Consider the following 16,429-nt stretch of genomic DNA (forward strand, 5'->3'; position numbering starts at 1 on the left):
CAGCCACACCGCTGAGAGCATCCATTTGAAGTATTGGAAATGACGGCAGGAAACTCCTTGACGGGTAACACACTTCTTTTATTAAATCTTCACTTATCTCGATACAACGTGTGGTCTCTATTCTTCCGAGTACGGTCACCATACACCGGTACAACTCGTAACCTCTATTCTTCTTATAGCACACTGTACTTGACTCGTGTAGACCCTCTGCCTCCGTCTACACTCTTCACTCGTCTCGTGTAGACCCTATGCCTCTGGCTACACACACATCACTCGTCTCGTGTAGACTCGTCTCGTGTAGACTCTATGCCTCTGGCTACACACACATCACTCGTCTCGTGTAGACTCGTCTCGTGTAGACCCTATGCCTCCGGCTACACACACCTCACTCGTCTCGTGTAGACTCGTCTCGTGTAGACCCTATGCCTCTGGCTACACACACATCACTCGTCTCGTGTAGACTTGTCTCGTGTAGACCCTATGCCTCTGGCTACACACACATCACTCGTCTCGTGTAGACTCGTCTCGTGTAGACCCTATGCCTCTGGCTACACACTCTGCATGCTGACACTGCATGCTCACCCTACACTCCGCCTCTGGGTTACACAGAGTCCCGGTCCTCAGGACTGCGGGACTAGGTACCGCAGGGCCCTATCCCTTCCTCTCCGTCTTCAGTCTTCGCTGGTTACACCCTCCCCGTGCGCCTGTGCGCATCACCTTATATAGTCCCTCCTCCCGGGAGACAGAGCGGATGCGGACCTCGATGTGAGCATCGCTCCTTAGTGAACCAATCACAACGCGCTATCTCTATGATCCTCTTTCCCCCAGCGCGTGTTTCCACTCACCAACCAATCACGCCGCGCTGCCACCCGATCACTCCCACACCAGCGCGTCACCGGCACCCAGCCAATCAGCACCACACAACCCACGATCCCGCGCTGACCCCTGATCCCTCACCGTCAGCGCGCGTCACCACACACACATCCAATCACGACGCGCTGGCACCTGATCGCTACCCCAGCGCGTATCACCACTACACATTGAACGTACAATGAAAACAAGTGTTTCCACACCATGTTTGTACGACTAACCTTTAATTATTTTATCTTTTTGTGAATGGACGGCCCAATGCTCCGAGTGCATAATAATTTGTGAAAAGTCTAAACTCATTTGAAATGGTGTAATGCTGTGCATATCGGCTAAGCCATTTCTTTACTGTGGAGTGACCAAGGTTCATGATCACACCCTGACACAATTTGATTGATTGTATATTGTTTAAAGAAGTAAAAAAAAAGTCTCATCCATCCTGACATGGCGTCATGGTCCAAACTTTTAAATTAGCGAAATTCCCCGCCAATTACTCGGTTTGGATTATAGTAACCAAATACAAAGATCCCCCGTGTAGCCTTAACAGAATTGGGGCAAGTGCTGTTCGCGAGCATCTAATGAAGGCCGGCACGGCACACGATTGGATGGGTGGCCAGCACCACGCCCGACTGCCTTTGTTTCCCCAGTGGCGATGTTTACGCACCGCACCAGCTACTCATTTGACGCTGAGTCGACCTAGGGGAAGTGGCCCAGGACCAGTTCAGATAATCGTCACGGGTGTTGGCCGTGAGCGGGATTCGAACTCTGGTTACGAGACTCGGTAGCACGTTCCTGGACAAATGAGATAAATCATCATAACATTGCAAATGTCAGCTGTTCAAACGGTTTTTGTACTTCGTATTTTTTTGTACTATACTTGACATCATGAAATGTTTACCTTCGAACCATAAAACAGCCTTCAGTGGTGTATGAAGTTTGTTTTTTCATTTGAAGTCTCGGAGTGCCCATGTGCTCGCATGCATACAAAGTGTTTCCATGCGATAATAAACACTTCCAGTATTCAGTGAGACGCAGGACTTTAATCTATTTCTCATTCAGTAATGGAACATTGAAGACAAGCCGCAGCAGTGCGATTGCGGCCACGCAACACAAGCAACCCAAACTATGGACCATCAAAGCAATCCACCGTGGTCTGCACTCCTTGAACAGCAAAACAACACAAACTCTCTCTCTCTCACACTATGAGATCTCTTTTACCAGTGGCAAAATATAATGGTAGGTTTTTACCCTTTTAACTGGTACAAAACTGACACCTTTATTCAAGGCATCATGTTTGCAATGACCACAACACAAGCAGTCAATAAAGCAAACAAAAAGAAGCAACTCTGATAAGGATAATAATATGCACTGTCCTTGAAGTTGATTGGCCCACACCCGAGACGGCTTTCTTTAGAGCCTAGTCCCCATTGGTGTAGGGCCAGATGACACCAGAAGGCGTACAACTCAAAAACAGTGCAATATCAGAGTATTGAGAGTTCGGGGTAAACATTTACACTATGAGATCTCTTTTACCAGTGGCAAAATATAATGGTAGGTTTTTACCCTTTTAACTGGTACAAAACTGACACCTTTATTCAAGGCATCATGTTTGCAATGACCACAACACAAGCAGTCAATAAAGCAAACAAAAAGAAGCAACTCTGATAAGGATAATAATATGCACTGTCCTTGAAGTTGATTGGCCCACACCCGAGACGGCTTTCTTTAGAGCCTAGTCCCCATTGGTGTAGGGCCAGATGACACCAGAAGGCGTACAACTCAAAAACAGTGCAATATCAGAGTATTGAGAGTTCGGGGTAAACATTTACACTATGAGATCTCTTTTACCAGTGGCAAAATATAATGGTAGGTTTTTACCCTTTTAACTGGTACAAAACTGACACCTTTATTCAAGGCATCATGTTTGCAATGACCACAACACAAGCAGTCAATAAAACAAACAAAAAAAGAAGCAACTCTGATAAGGATAATAATATGCACTGTCCTTGAAGTTGATTGGCCCACACCCGAGACGGCTTTCTTTAGAGCCTAGTCCCCATTGGTGTAGGGCCAGATGACACCAGAAGGCGTACAACTCAAAAACAGTGCAATATCAGAGTATTGAGAGTTCGGGGTAAACATTTACACTATGATATCTCTTTTACCAGTGGCAAAGAGATCTCATAGTGTAAATGTTTACCCCGAACTCTCAATACTCTGATATTGCACTGTTTTTGAGTTGTACGCCTTCTGGTGTCATCTGGCCCTACACCAATGGGGACTAGGCTCTAAAGAAAGCCGTCTCGGGTGTGGGCCAATCAACTTCAAGGACAGTGCATATTATTATCCTTATCAGAGTTGCTTCTTTTTGTTTGCTTTATTGACTGCTTGTGTTGTGGTCATTGCAAACATGATGCCTTGAATAAAGGTGTCAGTTTTGTACCAGTTAAAAGGGTAAAAACCTACCATTATCTCTCTCTCTTCAAGCCCGCGCATTGCGAGCAGACCTCGACAGACATTGGCATTTAGCTGATAAACATTTTGCCACGCACAATCGTTTTTGGCCACACTGGAATGAATCTCGACGTGCACCAAACATATGCGTTTAAGTTTATTTGAACCAGGTGAGAAGTCAAGAGCCGACGATAGTTTGATTTGCGAGTGACCTGGGGCATGAGTCTGCTGCCAGTAGGGAGCGATGAGAGAGTGTGCACAGTAGAGGGCACGCACGGTGCATTGGGCAGTCATCTCGGTCAACCCATGGCACCTGGGCAGTGCCGGATTTTCCGAGTAGCAAAAGTAGCTACATATGCTTCTGGTCCCGCACTTTCAATGGCCACGCGCTAAATGCTTTCAAGCTATCAATTCCGGTTCAGTGATTCTGCACTTGCTCTATTACTATAGTTCTATACCGCCTTCAACTTTTATGAACGACTGGGTGTTTAAGGTTAGCGATTTGTCGTATTATCTGGCTGTATAGCAAATGAAAACATACAATTACTTTACTATGCAAGTTAAACATTTGTTTTAATATTTGTGTTTTTTTATTTAGGGCCCCTTTATAACGTATGATACAGGCCATGCACTCGCTGAGTATGTCCTGTGACCTTCCAGCGGGCTTTCGACACTTCGTGGCCTTAACGTGCAAATAGCCTGGCACAAGTGCCATGGTGACATTATTAATGAGTGGCGACTGGCAGTTGTTGTGCATAATTTAAATTGAGTAATTTGTGGCGTCATTTTCGAAGTGTGGCACCTTTGCACCCCCCCCCCCCCCCGAGGCCGGCACACAATGGTTTACTCTTGCGAATGACGCCAGGGGTTTTTTTATTGTCCACTGGGGAAGTGGACGGCCCAGATAGTCGAAGGGTTTATTGACCCTCTCCGTGAGATAAGGGTCCCACTCGAGTTGACGCACAACTTGATAACGCATAGCACAAGCTCGTAATGAACGTCATTGTGGTGGCTGATGAGTTGTGTTAAACGTGCTTTTACATATTTTTGTATGCCGAGGGACAGATTTTGGATGCGAGGAGGCGTATTGTCCACTCTATCGTTATTTAGAAGTTTCATTGCGCTAGACAGCGACGTGGTCAGTCCAGCAGGTGACTGTCGTCACATTTCTAACCTCAACAGACTTTCGTTTCGTGTCTCCATGGGACGGACCCCTTTGCAAGCATCCAAAATGATAACAAAAATTATGTTTTATCCTTTCTGGAAATAAAACAGGTGTTAGGATGTCCACACACCAAATAGATGCCTGGTGTAGGCCAAGCAGTTTCGAAGATAATGCTTATATTACAAGGCCGTAATTATAATATATATTGGGGGGGGATGTCCCCCCCCCCCCAATGTTGACTCCGTGGCTACGACCTTGCTATATTATCAGAGCGCGTTTGCATATTTTGCCTTGAAAAAAAGACTTGATGCCTTGAAAAGAGCTATCTATTTGGCGTTTAAACATCTTAAAATCTCCCGTTTTATTTCCAGAAAGGGTAAACCCTTGTTTTTAATCATTTAGTTGCGTGTCTCTGCCCACCTGCGTGGTTTTTTTCCCAGGGTCACTTCTCGCACAGGAGACATCCTCGTTCGAGGATTGTTTCCGAGTCTCGTCACCGCGCCCTCCTGGCGGCATCGCCGTCAGTGATTCGGGGCGCGATTCATGGTTTTTGCATCCGTTCTTTTGTGCGATTCTGCCGAAAGTTGATTATAATAAATGAGTATTCCACAAAAGTTATCCCTTCAAACATTTTCTAACGTTTGTTGGGCCCGTTGGCCAGGAAAAAATGAGTCGAGTCCCACCCCACAGCCAATCCGCACCAACTCCAACGCCCATCCCTTGCTGATCCACCAAGCCCCACCTCCATCTCTTGCTGGTCCACCAACCCGTGCGTTTACCTCGGAGCCTCGGCACCGGCGTCAGAGATGTTTCCCGTCGCCAGGAATCGAACTCGGCCCGCCGGCATCGCATAGCAGTGCACAGACATTCAGCCACGGGGACTCGGGCCGCGTGCCAGTGAGTTGATGCGAGCGTGCGGATTTGGATGTGCAGGCGAGGTTGTGTGTGCGTGTGCGCGTGTCAAGGTGTCCTTCATTGCGATTCTTGTGCAGTCACTGGTAACCGACACCGGCAATAATAAAGGTTTTTTGGGTTGGATCGCGTAAATGTATGTCGTTAAACCCGCCACCACCCGACACAGCCAACTAGTCAGGGTTGTCACGTAAACAGAACATGCCAATTCGTCACTAGTACAGCACTAGTGTGTAGTGTAGTATACTAGTACAGCATCACCGGTGTGTTGGAGTGCAAAGCCGCAACATTTACAATGTGAGTACGACGTTTCGCCAGTAATTACAACAGCTTCATCAGGCGACAGCCACATTTGTGTGCTGTACTAGTAACGAATTGGCACGTTCTGTTATGTGACAAACCTTACTAATTGGCTGTGTCGGGTGGTGGCAGGTTTAACGACACAGTTATCTATTTACACGATCTAATAAAAAAAAACCTCCATTATGGATATTGGTCGCGAAAGCCTCCTCCGTGTTAAACTGACACCATCGACCCGCTCGCACGCGAGAACCCCCCAGCTGGATAACGCGGACATCGAACCCTGTCTGAGGCGCCCTGGAGCCTGGCCAGACCAGGTGAATTATTAAACACAAGAGGTGTACAGTTCTGTAACTTAAGGTGAGAAGTTGCTGTGTAAACATTGCTGTACGACACGAGGACAAAGGTTTGTGTGTAAAGCACAGTGGGTCCGTGGCGAGCTGCTGCCGCTGCTGCCGCTGGGGACAGTCGAGCGAAGGGAGACCTCCAGACCTCCAGTCGAAGGCAAACGCTGAACGGGCAATGCGGTGAACGCGCAGAGTGGTCGCCGCGAGACGCGTGCGCAACAGGAGCCTCTTCCTTTGGGACATGAAGGTCGGGCCACGCCGGTGTTGTCGGTAAGCTCGGCGCATGTGGAGTTGACATCGACTCGCGTCGCCGTGGGGAATTCCAACAGCGCCACCCTGGAAAGCCGCGTCAAGTTATGGGTTGATTGTTTGTTGTGCGCCCGGCACGCACGTGCTTGTGAGCACGGCTTCGACGAGAGGGACTTGTCGTTATTTGTCAGATACATAGAGTAACGCCTCTCCTAAATGGGACTTTTTAACACGTTCGCAGTGGGCTGACCCTGAACGAGCTGCCCGGGCACAAGGTCCACGCACGCTCCCTGCACCCAGTCTCTTTTTTGGCCAAGTACAATGCCAACTCCTGCCTTGCAGTCCTTCGGATGGGATAATTACAACCACCAGTCGCCCCCGGCACGTTTCGTAAATATATCTTTGTATTTTTCGTTTTCCTCACCGGCAGAATGTGGTGTTTTCGGTCTCACCAGTTTACTTGTGGACTTATCGCCTTCTAGAGGCCGGCTTGCTGATCATGTCAACGTCATATCTTCGCTGGTTTATGAACACAGGTGCTAATGTGTCGCAGAGAAACTGCAAATAAAACTTTAAAAGGAATAAGCCAAATCATTAACAGTCGCAACACCCACACACGACAAGGCGCTCGAACACTTTGCTGTGACCGTGCGCTCTTGGCAATGTTTCGTCCATTGTTTTGTATCCAAGTTAGATGCACTGCAGATGTGGTGTTGTTACCTGAGGGCAAACAGAAAAACACTCCATACAGTGTAGATACATGTCCACTGTAGAGATATTGTGAACCAGGGCAGTTGCTGGTTCTAATCTAGCAGCTGCCCTGGTTATCAGTGCGGGCATATTTACCATAGAAATACATACGAAATGCCACCTGCCTCGTTCACAGTGGACGTTAAAGATCCTGTGATGTAATTCGCAAAGAGTAAGGCCATTGTGCCAGAGTTATGGTCCCAATTTGGCAACTTTGATATTTTTTCCTTCAAATCACGCAATTGGGATTGCACACACCATAGGCGAGATGTTAAATACCTCGCCTGCTATGCAGGTCATGGGTTCAGTCCTGACTGACGTCTGTATATTTTAAGTTTGCATATTCTCCACGTGGTCGTGTGGATTTTTCTCCAGGTCCTCCAGTTTCTCCCTCCACATTTATAATCATGCGTTCAGAGTATTTGGCTGCAATAACGTTCCACATGATAAGCCACTTCGTTATTTGTGGCCAGGTCGCTTCTGAGAGCTACATAGCTCAGTGGGCCTTACCTGGTAAAATAAAGTTAAGCTCTAGTTAACATCGCCCCTACTGCGACAAAAACCTGACAACCGTCCTGAATACGAGTCTCGAGACTTTATGAATTAAAACAAATATGGCATTAAAATCAAAATTATGAAAGCCTCACCGAGTCTCAAGACGTATTCAGCAGTGTCACGCACGGTTTCCCATGAGGGGATAACTCTCAAAGTGAACGAACCCATTTGCTGTACTGCCACTCTTGGGCATCTCGCATGCAAACACGCGAAACACACGAAACACAAGACCCGTTCCACCATGGCTAGGACATTGCTCATTACCATTTCATTAACGCGAGTGGACTGGTAATGTGAATCTCATGGAATGTCCTTTGGTAAAATTCCACTGATTAAATGTCTCCAGTGTGCGTGTGACACGTGCCCTGGTATTCGGGCTGCACGGATATCTACTTTGCATTTGGCAGAATAGAAAGATGTCTTTATTATTCGACAAAATGGCAGCAATATATAAATACGCGACGCCAAATATTTTGAACACTGCAATCACGTGACCCTTGGTAGGGCAGGGAGGGAAAAGGGTAGCGCAGTGGACTGGAGCTGCAACAGCCACACTCAACAGGAGCACGTGGCGAGCGCGACGACGACGAGAGGGAGCAGCAGGGAGAGAGCCACAGGGACCGATAGAAAGTCCATGGGCCAGAACATAAACTAGTTCTACGTAAGGTCGCAAAACTCCCGGTCGCTCCGATTTATTTACAAGGATTAATATGAATTGGATTATTTATAAACCTACTCAACCTGAAGTTGTTATCACGTGATTTTGTTGTTGGCCACATCGAGATTGGAACCACTGAAGTGATGCCACCTTGCTCAGGTGGTATCGACAAGTGAAATATCTTGGCTGTGCTCGTGGACTAAAGGGCAGATCGACAAACAGGGACAAGACACAATACCAGGGGCAGGGGGAAGCAAACGGCGGCGAGATAGCGTGGACCGAGCCGCGTGGGGAGTGGACGCACACCGACGAGGCGGTACATGCTCCTTTGTGACGCGGCGTGCAGTTTTCGTCCGAAAGTGACGGTGAGGACCAGGCGGTCACCTTTTAGTGCGGAGAGCCAGGCTAGGGAGACTCGAGGTGAGTTCACAACGATCGGAGCCCTCGTTTGGAGAGTGCAAGAGTCGGGCTATTTGAGTGGTGTGCTCGTAAGTAATTTAACGACGTGAACCCCAGCAAGGCCAGGCGGTATCGGCTTAGGTACCGAGCGTGGCGTGGAGACGGTGCTGGGCTGGTGGCGCGGGGTGCGAGGCGGCGGCGTGAGTCACTCACATCGCGCGTCCGGTCAGGACGGTTACATCGAATTCACACCGGGTTAGCGCCATTCCTCCTGGGAGTGCACACGGGACGAGGCGGTGGAGGAGAGTACAGGTGCACGCTCCCGTATATCTTGCAGTGAGTAGGAGAGAACAGGACGTTTCCCCTGTGTATCTTGTAGTGAGTAGGAGAGTACGGGGTGCTCTGCCATGTCGCTGATAGTGAGTAGGAGAATCTAGGGCGTTTCCCCGTGTAACTTGTTCTGGGTAGGTGAGTACGGGGCACTTCACCGTGTTTGTGTTGTGTGCAGGGGAATGCAAGGCACTCCCCCGTGGACCTTGCGGTGTGGAGGAGAGTACAGGGCAATTCCCTGTGGATGTTGTTGTGTGGAGGGGAGTCAGGAATGGGACCGGGGTAGAGAGATGAAGTTGTCTCCTTCACCGGGTGCCGTACTCTTGATTGCGACTGAGGGAGGCAGTGGATGAGGGAGACAGAGGGAGACAAAGATATACACAGAGCAACCGAGAGACAGAGAGACGACACACAAACATCGGTTAGTTTGACTCGACAAGGAAACTCGTCCTATCTTCTGCTCCCGTTATCCACATTACCACCCACGCATGATCGCCGACCTCCACTAAACTCCTTATCTGCAGCCGAGGCGGCGCACGCATCGCAGTCGCTGCATGTGGGGGGCGAGGACGGCACCGTGTAGTTGTATCGGGTAAATGATGTCCGTGTGGTTATCCAAAGGCTACATTCTCATCACTATCAATGGCCTATCTACTGCTGTACAGGGGCCTCCCCATGTTGGTCCTGCGATGCCACGAACCCACCTCACTCCCGCACGTAAACTGATCTCGTTGTTCCATTTCCGCTGTAGTTGATCTCTCGCACGTTTCCATCCTTTGGCTGCCATTCCATCCCCAGCCCCGGCCATCAGCTATGAACCCTGCAAGCGACGCGCCCTGCCCAAGTCCACTTGCTTTTATTCAGTCGTCAATATGTCGCCTCTAGTTTGTGTTTGCTCACTGCTCCATGTGCTCCTCTTCCTCTCAGTGTAATTCCAAGCAAGCATGTATTCTTGCTCCTGAGCGCACTTTTTAGTTATTAAAAGTTTCAAGTTTCTGACCGATATTTCCCGACACGCAGCATATACCGATTTAAACGTTATTCTTTAGATGCGTTATCATAATCAAAACATCTTTAGCAAATGTGTAAAAGCTGGAGCTTTGTTCTGGAAAAATGCCTGTTTTCTCAAACATACTGTAAAGTGATGTGCTTACAAAGTTGAATATCTTACTTAACATTATTTATGTTTGTGCACAGTTTCTTGATAAACTTTTTCTGAATCACAGTTGTTTTTGTTATAATTTATACATGGTTGTTTTATGGGCCTGATTGCTCTTTGCTTCATTGCTGCTCATGGTTTTTTTTATTTCATTGCTTCTGAGCCAGGTAACTCTTACAAATGCGATTCATCTGTGTTTCTCGAGTTCTCGCCTGGTTAAACAAAACAAATATGAATCTTGAGATTGTGTCTCTCATCTGCTGATGATCACCTGTGCTACAAGTGATGCTGGCCGTCTGCTGCTGAGTAGTGATCACCTGTGCTGTGTGTGTTGCTGTCTGCTGCTGAGTGGTGATCACCTGTGCCGTGTGTGTTGCTGTCTGTGGCTGAGTGGTGATCACCTGTGCCGTGTGTTGCTGTCTGTGGCTGAGTGGTGATCACCTGTGCCGTGTGTGATGCTGTCTGCGGCTGAGTGGTGATCACCTGTGCTGTGTGTGTTGCTGTCTGTGGCTGAGTGGTGATCACCTGTGCCGTGTGTGTTGCTGTCTGTGGCTGAGTGGTGATCACCTGTGCCGTGTGTTGCTGTCTGTGGCTGAGTGGTGATCACCTGTGCCGTGTGTGATGCTGTCTGCGGCTGAGTGAGTGGTGATCACCTGTGCCGTGTGTTGCTGTCTGTGGCTGAGTGGTGATCACCTGTGCCGTGTGTGATGCTGTCTGTGGCTGAGTGGTGATCACCTGTGCCGTGTGTTGCTGTCTGCTGCTGAGTGGTGATCACCTGTGCCGTGTGTGTTGCTGTCTGTGGCTGAGTGGTGATCACCTGTGCCGTGTGTGTTGCTGTCTGTGGCTGAGTGGTGATCACCTGTGCCGTGTGTTGCTGTCTGTGGCTGAGTGGTGATCACCTGTGCCGTGTGTGATGCTGTCTGCGGCTGAGTGGTGATCACCTGGGCCGTGTGTTGCTGTCTGTGGCTGAGATGTGATCACCTGTGCCGTGTGTGATGCTGTCTGTGGCTGAGTGGTGATCACCTGTGCCGTGTGTGTTGCTGTCTGTGGCTGAGTGGTGATCACCTGTGCCGTGTGTGTTGCTGGCTGTCTGCGGCTGAGTGGTGATCACCTGTGCCGTGTGTGTTGCTGTCTGTGGCTGAGTGGTGATCACCTGTGCCGTGTGTGATGCTGTCTGTGGCTGAGTGGTGATCACCTGTGCCGTGTGTGTTGCTGTCTGTGGCTGAGTGGTGATCACCTGTGCCGTGTGTGTTGCTGTCTGTGGCTGAGTGGTGATCACCTGTGCCGTGTGTGTTGCTGTCTGTGGCTGAGTGGTGATCACCTGTGCCGTGTGTGATGCTGTCTGTGGCTGAGTGGTGATCACCTGTGCCGTGTGTGTTGCTGTCTGTGGCTGAGTGGTGATCACCTGTGCCGTGTGTGATGCTGTCTGTGGCTGAGTGGTGATCACCTGTGCCGTGTGTGTTGCTGTCTGTGGCTGAGTGGTGATCACCTGTGCCGTGTGTGTTGCTGGCTGTCTGCGGCTGAGTGCAGGACCAGGACCCAGACACCGCCATGCAGAAAAGTCTCAACAAGATGGTGTCCGAGATGGCCGCCACATCTGTGCCAAACATCGCGGTGTGTAACATCTGTGGGGTAACAAGAACATCGTTTCACAGTACCACCACCAACGAAAGACCCCCCCGTGTTGCCCTAACAGATTGTTGGGGCAAGTGCCGTTAGCGATCACCTGAGGGGCGTCACGGCACACGAGAGGGTGGGTGGCCAGCACCATGCCCCACCGCCTTTGTCTCCTTAGTGGCGATGTTTCCACATCGCAGCGGGTACTTTGAGGCCGAGTCGACCTGGGGAAGCCCAGGATCGGTTCAGATAATCATCATCGCTGGCATTGACCCCGAGCGGGAATCAATCTGGGGTCGCCGGGTTCAGAGTGTAGGGCACTAACCACTGCGCCACCGCTCCCCATAGATTAAGATCCCCCATACAGCCTCGGACTGTTGAGGCCAAGTGCTGTTAGCGAGCACCAATGAAGGCTGGCACACGAGGGGGTCGGTGGTTAGCACCACACTCGGCCGCCTTTGTCTCCCTCGTGGCGTTGATTGCACACCGCACTCGGTGCTCATTTGAGGCTGAGTCAACCTAGGAGAGGCCCAGGACCGGATCAGATAATCGTCACTGGTGTTGGTGGTCGTGAGCGGGAATCGAACTCGGGTGGCCGGCTTCGTAACGCAACGCGCTAACCGCTGCACCACCGCTCCCCACAACCAACAACACCAGGAACACCTCGAACGCCAACACCACCACCACAACAATCACTACAACCACACCACCACAACAATCACAACAACAACCACACCACCACCACAACAACCACACCGCCACATCAATCACTACAACCACACCACAACCACCACAACTACACCACCACAACAACCACCACCACAACAATCACCACACCACCACACCAACCACACTACCACCACAACCACACCACAACAACCACATCACCACAACCACCACACCACAACAACCACACCACCACCACACCACCACAACAACCACCACACCACCACCACAACAACCACCACACCACAACAACCACACCACCACCACAACAACAACCACACCACAACAACCACACCACCACCACACCACCACCGCCCCAGGCCCGTGGAGGTCTCCCACACAGAGGAGGCCTCTCCAGGCCGCTCGGCCACGCCGAGAGCGGCACCGCGTAAACAACGCGTCACGTCTTTACCTCACAACTTCCTTCACGCGCAATTAACGCCCAACGCGTTTTGATTAACAAGCGATATTATTAATTACAAATGACTGCATTAAATAAATACCGTTTAATACAACTATTAAAATAACAATAAGTGTGGAGTTAAACACGAGCCACTGTACCACATCCCTAAACCGCGAGCAACCTTCGGCAAAGTTCCACGCGACAGAAGAGCTGGCGCTGCTGGGCGTTGCCAAACGAGCGTGAAACAAAAGTGCAAAACAAGCAGCACAACAACAATAACACATCTTCTTGGTTCTTTCGGTAAAGTCACGTAGAAGGGAAGTAATACAATCATAAAAATAAAACATAATAAAATTATTCTCACGACGTTTCGGCCACAACGCAAGCAGCCGTCCTCAGGTGAAAACCAGGTCCGTCGAGGCGGACCTGGGGACGGCTGCTTGCGTTGTGGCCGAAACGTCGTGAGAATAATTTTATTATGTTTTATTTTTATTATTTTATTACTTCCCTTCGACGTGACTTTACCGAAAGAACCAAGAAGATGAATCCCTGCAGTCACGAAAGCTTTAAATCAAAACAATAACACAAGAACAATAACAACACAACAATAACAAAGTGTGACGTGGCCAAGAGAGGCGGGGACGAGAGTCGCCACTGCGCATGCGCGCGGGGCCGCCACGGCGGCTGTGGGAATTAATCGTCTTTGGTTCTTTCGGTAAAGTCACGTAAATAGAAAATAATAAAATAAAAGTAATACCAATAATACAAGTAAAACCATTATTTTATTTTGAATAAAAATATTTTATTATTTAACTTTGTTATTTCCTATCTCCGTGACTTTACTGAAAGAACCAACAAAGAAGATGCGTCCCGAGTTCGTTCCGCGACTCCCCCCGCTCGCCCCCCCCCGCTCGCCCCCCCCCCCCGCTCGCCCCCCCCCCCGCTCGCCCCCCCCCCGCTCGCCCCCCCCCCGCTCGCCCCCCCCCCCGCTCGCCCCCCCCCCCCCGCTCGCCCCCCCCCCCCCGCTCGCCCCCCCCCCCCGCTCGCCCCCCCCCCCCCGCTCGCCCCCTCCCCCGCTCGCCCCCCCCCCCCGCTCGCCCCCCCCCCCCCGCTCGCCCCCCCCCCCCGCTCGCCCCCCCCGTCGTTGTTGTGCAATGACCCGTCCGCCTCGGGTGATGACGTCACGAGCCCCCCACCCCCTGTGGGAGCCGCGGGGGGGGGGGGTGCGGGGGGTGGTGCGGTACAGGGGGAGGGTGCGGGTGGTGCGGGGGGGGTATGGGGAGGTGCGGGGGGGTGCGGGGGGTGGTGCGGTACAGGGGGAGGGTGCGGGGGGGGGTATGGGGAGGTGCGGGGGGGGGAGTCGCTAGGCGAGGAGGAGGCGGCACAGCGCCCCGCGGCGTCTTCAGCGGCAGCAGCAGCCCGCGTTAAGGCAAAGGTCCCCCGTGTAGCCTGCGACACACTGCTGGGGCAAGTGCTGTCAGACGTGGAGCAGCAGCAACCGATGTGTGGCACGCGATGGGGGTGGATGGGTAGGTGGCTCGCCCCCCGGCCCGGACGTCTTTGTCTCCCCGAGGCCGCTGGGCTGTTAGTGATGTTTGAGGCAACTCGCTTGAGGCGCCTCGGGCGGTGTTGGCGAGCGGGAGAGGAACTCTGGCGGCACAGACCCCCACCGCTCCTCCGCATGCGTCGCCTGAAAGAGACGATACTTCATCGGCGACGTTTCGGCCAATGGTCCTTGTTCTGGCCTCTCCGTGTGCTGTGTAGAAGGGCCGTTGCCCGAAACGTCACCTGTCATAGACTTCTATTTTAAAGCCACAGTGTTAACATCTAGGATTGTTAGTTTAACACGTAAGGCTTTCGCGACCAATATCCATAATAGAGGGTTTTTGGGTTAGATCGCGTAAATAAATAACCCCAAAAAGCTCTGTTATGGATCTATGATTGTGTTGAGGACTTTGTTGTTGGGTTATGGTTTTGCGCCGCAGCACGTAACATATTGTGTCAACAAGTCACCGCCTCCCCTCTCACAAAGCGTTGTTGTGTCCTCCTCATGAACATTCTTTAACTCCTGAACTCCTCCAGTCTTGTTCAATACTGAGAGCCTTAATTACATACCGGCGACGATGCCCTCCTTCCCATGTGCCTCCTCCCCCACCCTTCTGGGATGTGTGATGACTCCTCATGTGCCATCCTCGTCTGTTTACATTCGAGTGCAAGATTCAAATTGTGTTTGATCAGGTTGCCAACTCAACCAGAGCGGGCAGAATCTTGTAGAGTGACCCACATTCACTCCACAGCTGATTCACAATTAGTTTATTTTGGGGTAGGTTATCGTGCATGTATAATAACGATTTCCTAACTTACACCCCTCCACCACCCGACAGAACCACGTGGGCAATTATTTAAATAGATTAATTTGGTTTATCAGGAAAAAAACCGGAGGAAAGTTGAGAGGCAAGCAGCATTTTGAGAGTTTTATTGGACGTTTCGCTGGAGATTACATCCAGTATCATCATCATCTCAGCGTGACAACTGAGATTCTCATTTTGATTGTCTTTGTTGTGTGTAAAGCATCAGTATTGTGCCAACACGATCGTGGAAGCCCAAGTATAAAATTCACCCGAAATCTGTTTAATCTTTCTGTAGTTTAATGTTGTAAATGTACTATAATCGGTCTAAAAAGAATCTGCCCGAGCCAACCTGCACCAAATGGAACTTATATTATTGAACATTGATTTGTGTTTGTGCAAGATGTTCGATTTCTTAGGTGGCGCGGTTGTTTTGTGGTCTGATTTCTATTTGTTTCACTACGAAACGTTACTTAATTTAGCTTTGCTGATGTACTTTTGGTGACCACGGCGGTCACTCTTGGGCGCTCTCCTGGTTACACTTGGCTTGTTGCATGCAGGTTATGCTGGAACAAGACAGGAAAGATTCATCTGGGACCCTGAAAGCACTCTCCAAGTTCATGATTTGCTCCAACGTGTACGACTGGTTCAAACACAAGCCAAGGTCAGTGACGTGGTGTGTGGGGCATGAGATGTGAACACTCATACAGCGCATGTCAGTGACTAAATATGAAGCCATTAAATTCTGCTCTTGCGTATTATGCCAGCAATATGTTCAGCAGCTAAATGCCAATGTCGAGATCTGCTCGCCTCGATGAGAGGGCTTCAAGGAGAGAGTTCGGGTAGTTATGTTCTTGGCACCTGGACATGTGAGTTACAATTTGCGCTCCACTGTAACCATGCAGTCCGTTGTTAATGTGAGCGAGCAATTCTGTAGGCCACTCGGGTCTAAATGGCGCCTTTGAATACAGACTACAGTGATTTACTCTATGGCCCACAGACTTTCATTGCCCATAGACTATTACATTATTTTGTATAGCAATGAAGCATACTAAACCATCCATAGTTTGGGTTGCATGTCCACAATCACGCTCCTGTGGCTGGTCTTCAATGTATCTCTATGAGTCTCTATGGATACCATTTCTCTGTTTCTCTATGTATCTATGAGTCTCTATGGGTTTCCTATATGG

General features: G+C 50.1%; 1 protein-coding gene across 2 annotated transcripts in view; it reads left to right on the plus strand.

Moving 5' to 3' along the window:
- Nucleotides 1-11,637: 11,637 nt before the first annotated feature.
- Nucleotides 11,638-16,429, plus strand: part of LOC144937976 (disabled homolog 2-interacting protein-like) — a 28,323-nt gene continuing 23,531 nt past the window's right edge. The window contains exons 1-2 of one of the 2 annotated variants that reach the window (XM_078865643.1): nt 11,638-11,759; nt 15,800-15,903. In XM_078865643.1, the coding sequence (XP_078721769.1) occupies nt 11,697-11,759; nt 15,800-15,903 (167 nt within the window). In that variant the 5' untranslated portion in view covers nt 11,638-11,696. Of the gene's footprint in view, nt 11,760-14,260; nt 14,421-15,799; nt 15,904-16,429 lie in introns of those variants that run through there. The other variant, XM_078865644.1, reaches the window with a different exon arrangement.

This window comes from Lampetra fluviatilis, chromosome 20, assembly GCF_964198595.1.
Source record: "Lampetra fluviatilis chromosome 20, kcLamFluv1.1, whole genome shotgun sequence".
NCBI lineage: Eukaryota > Metazoa > Chordata > Hyperoartia > Petromyzontiformes > Petromyzontidae > Lampetra > Lampetra fluviatilis.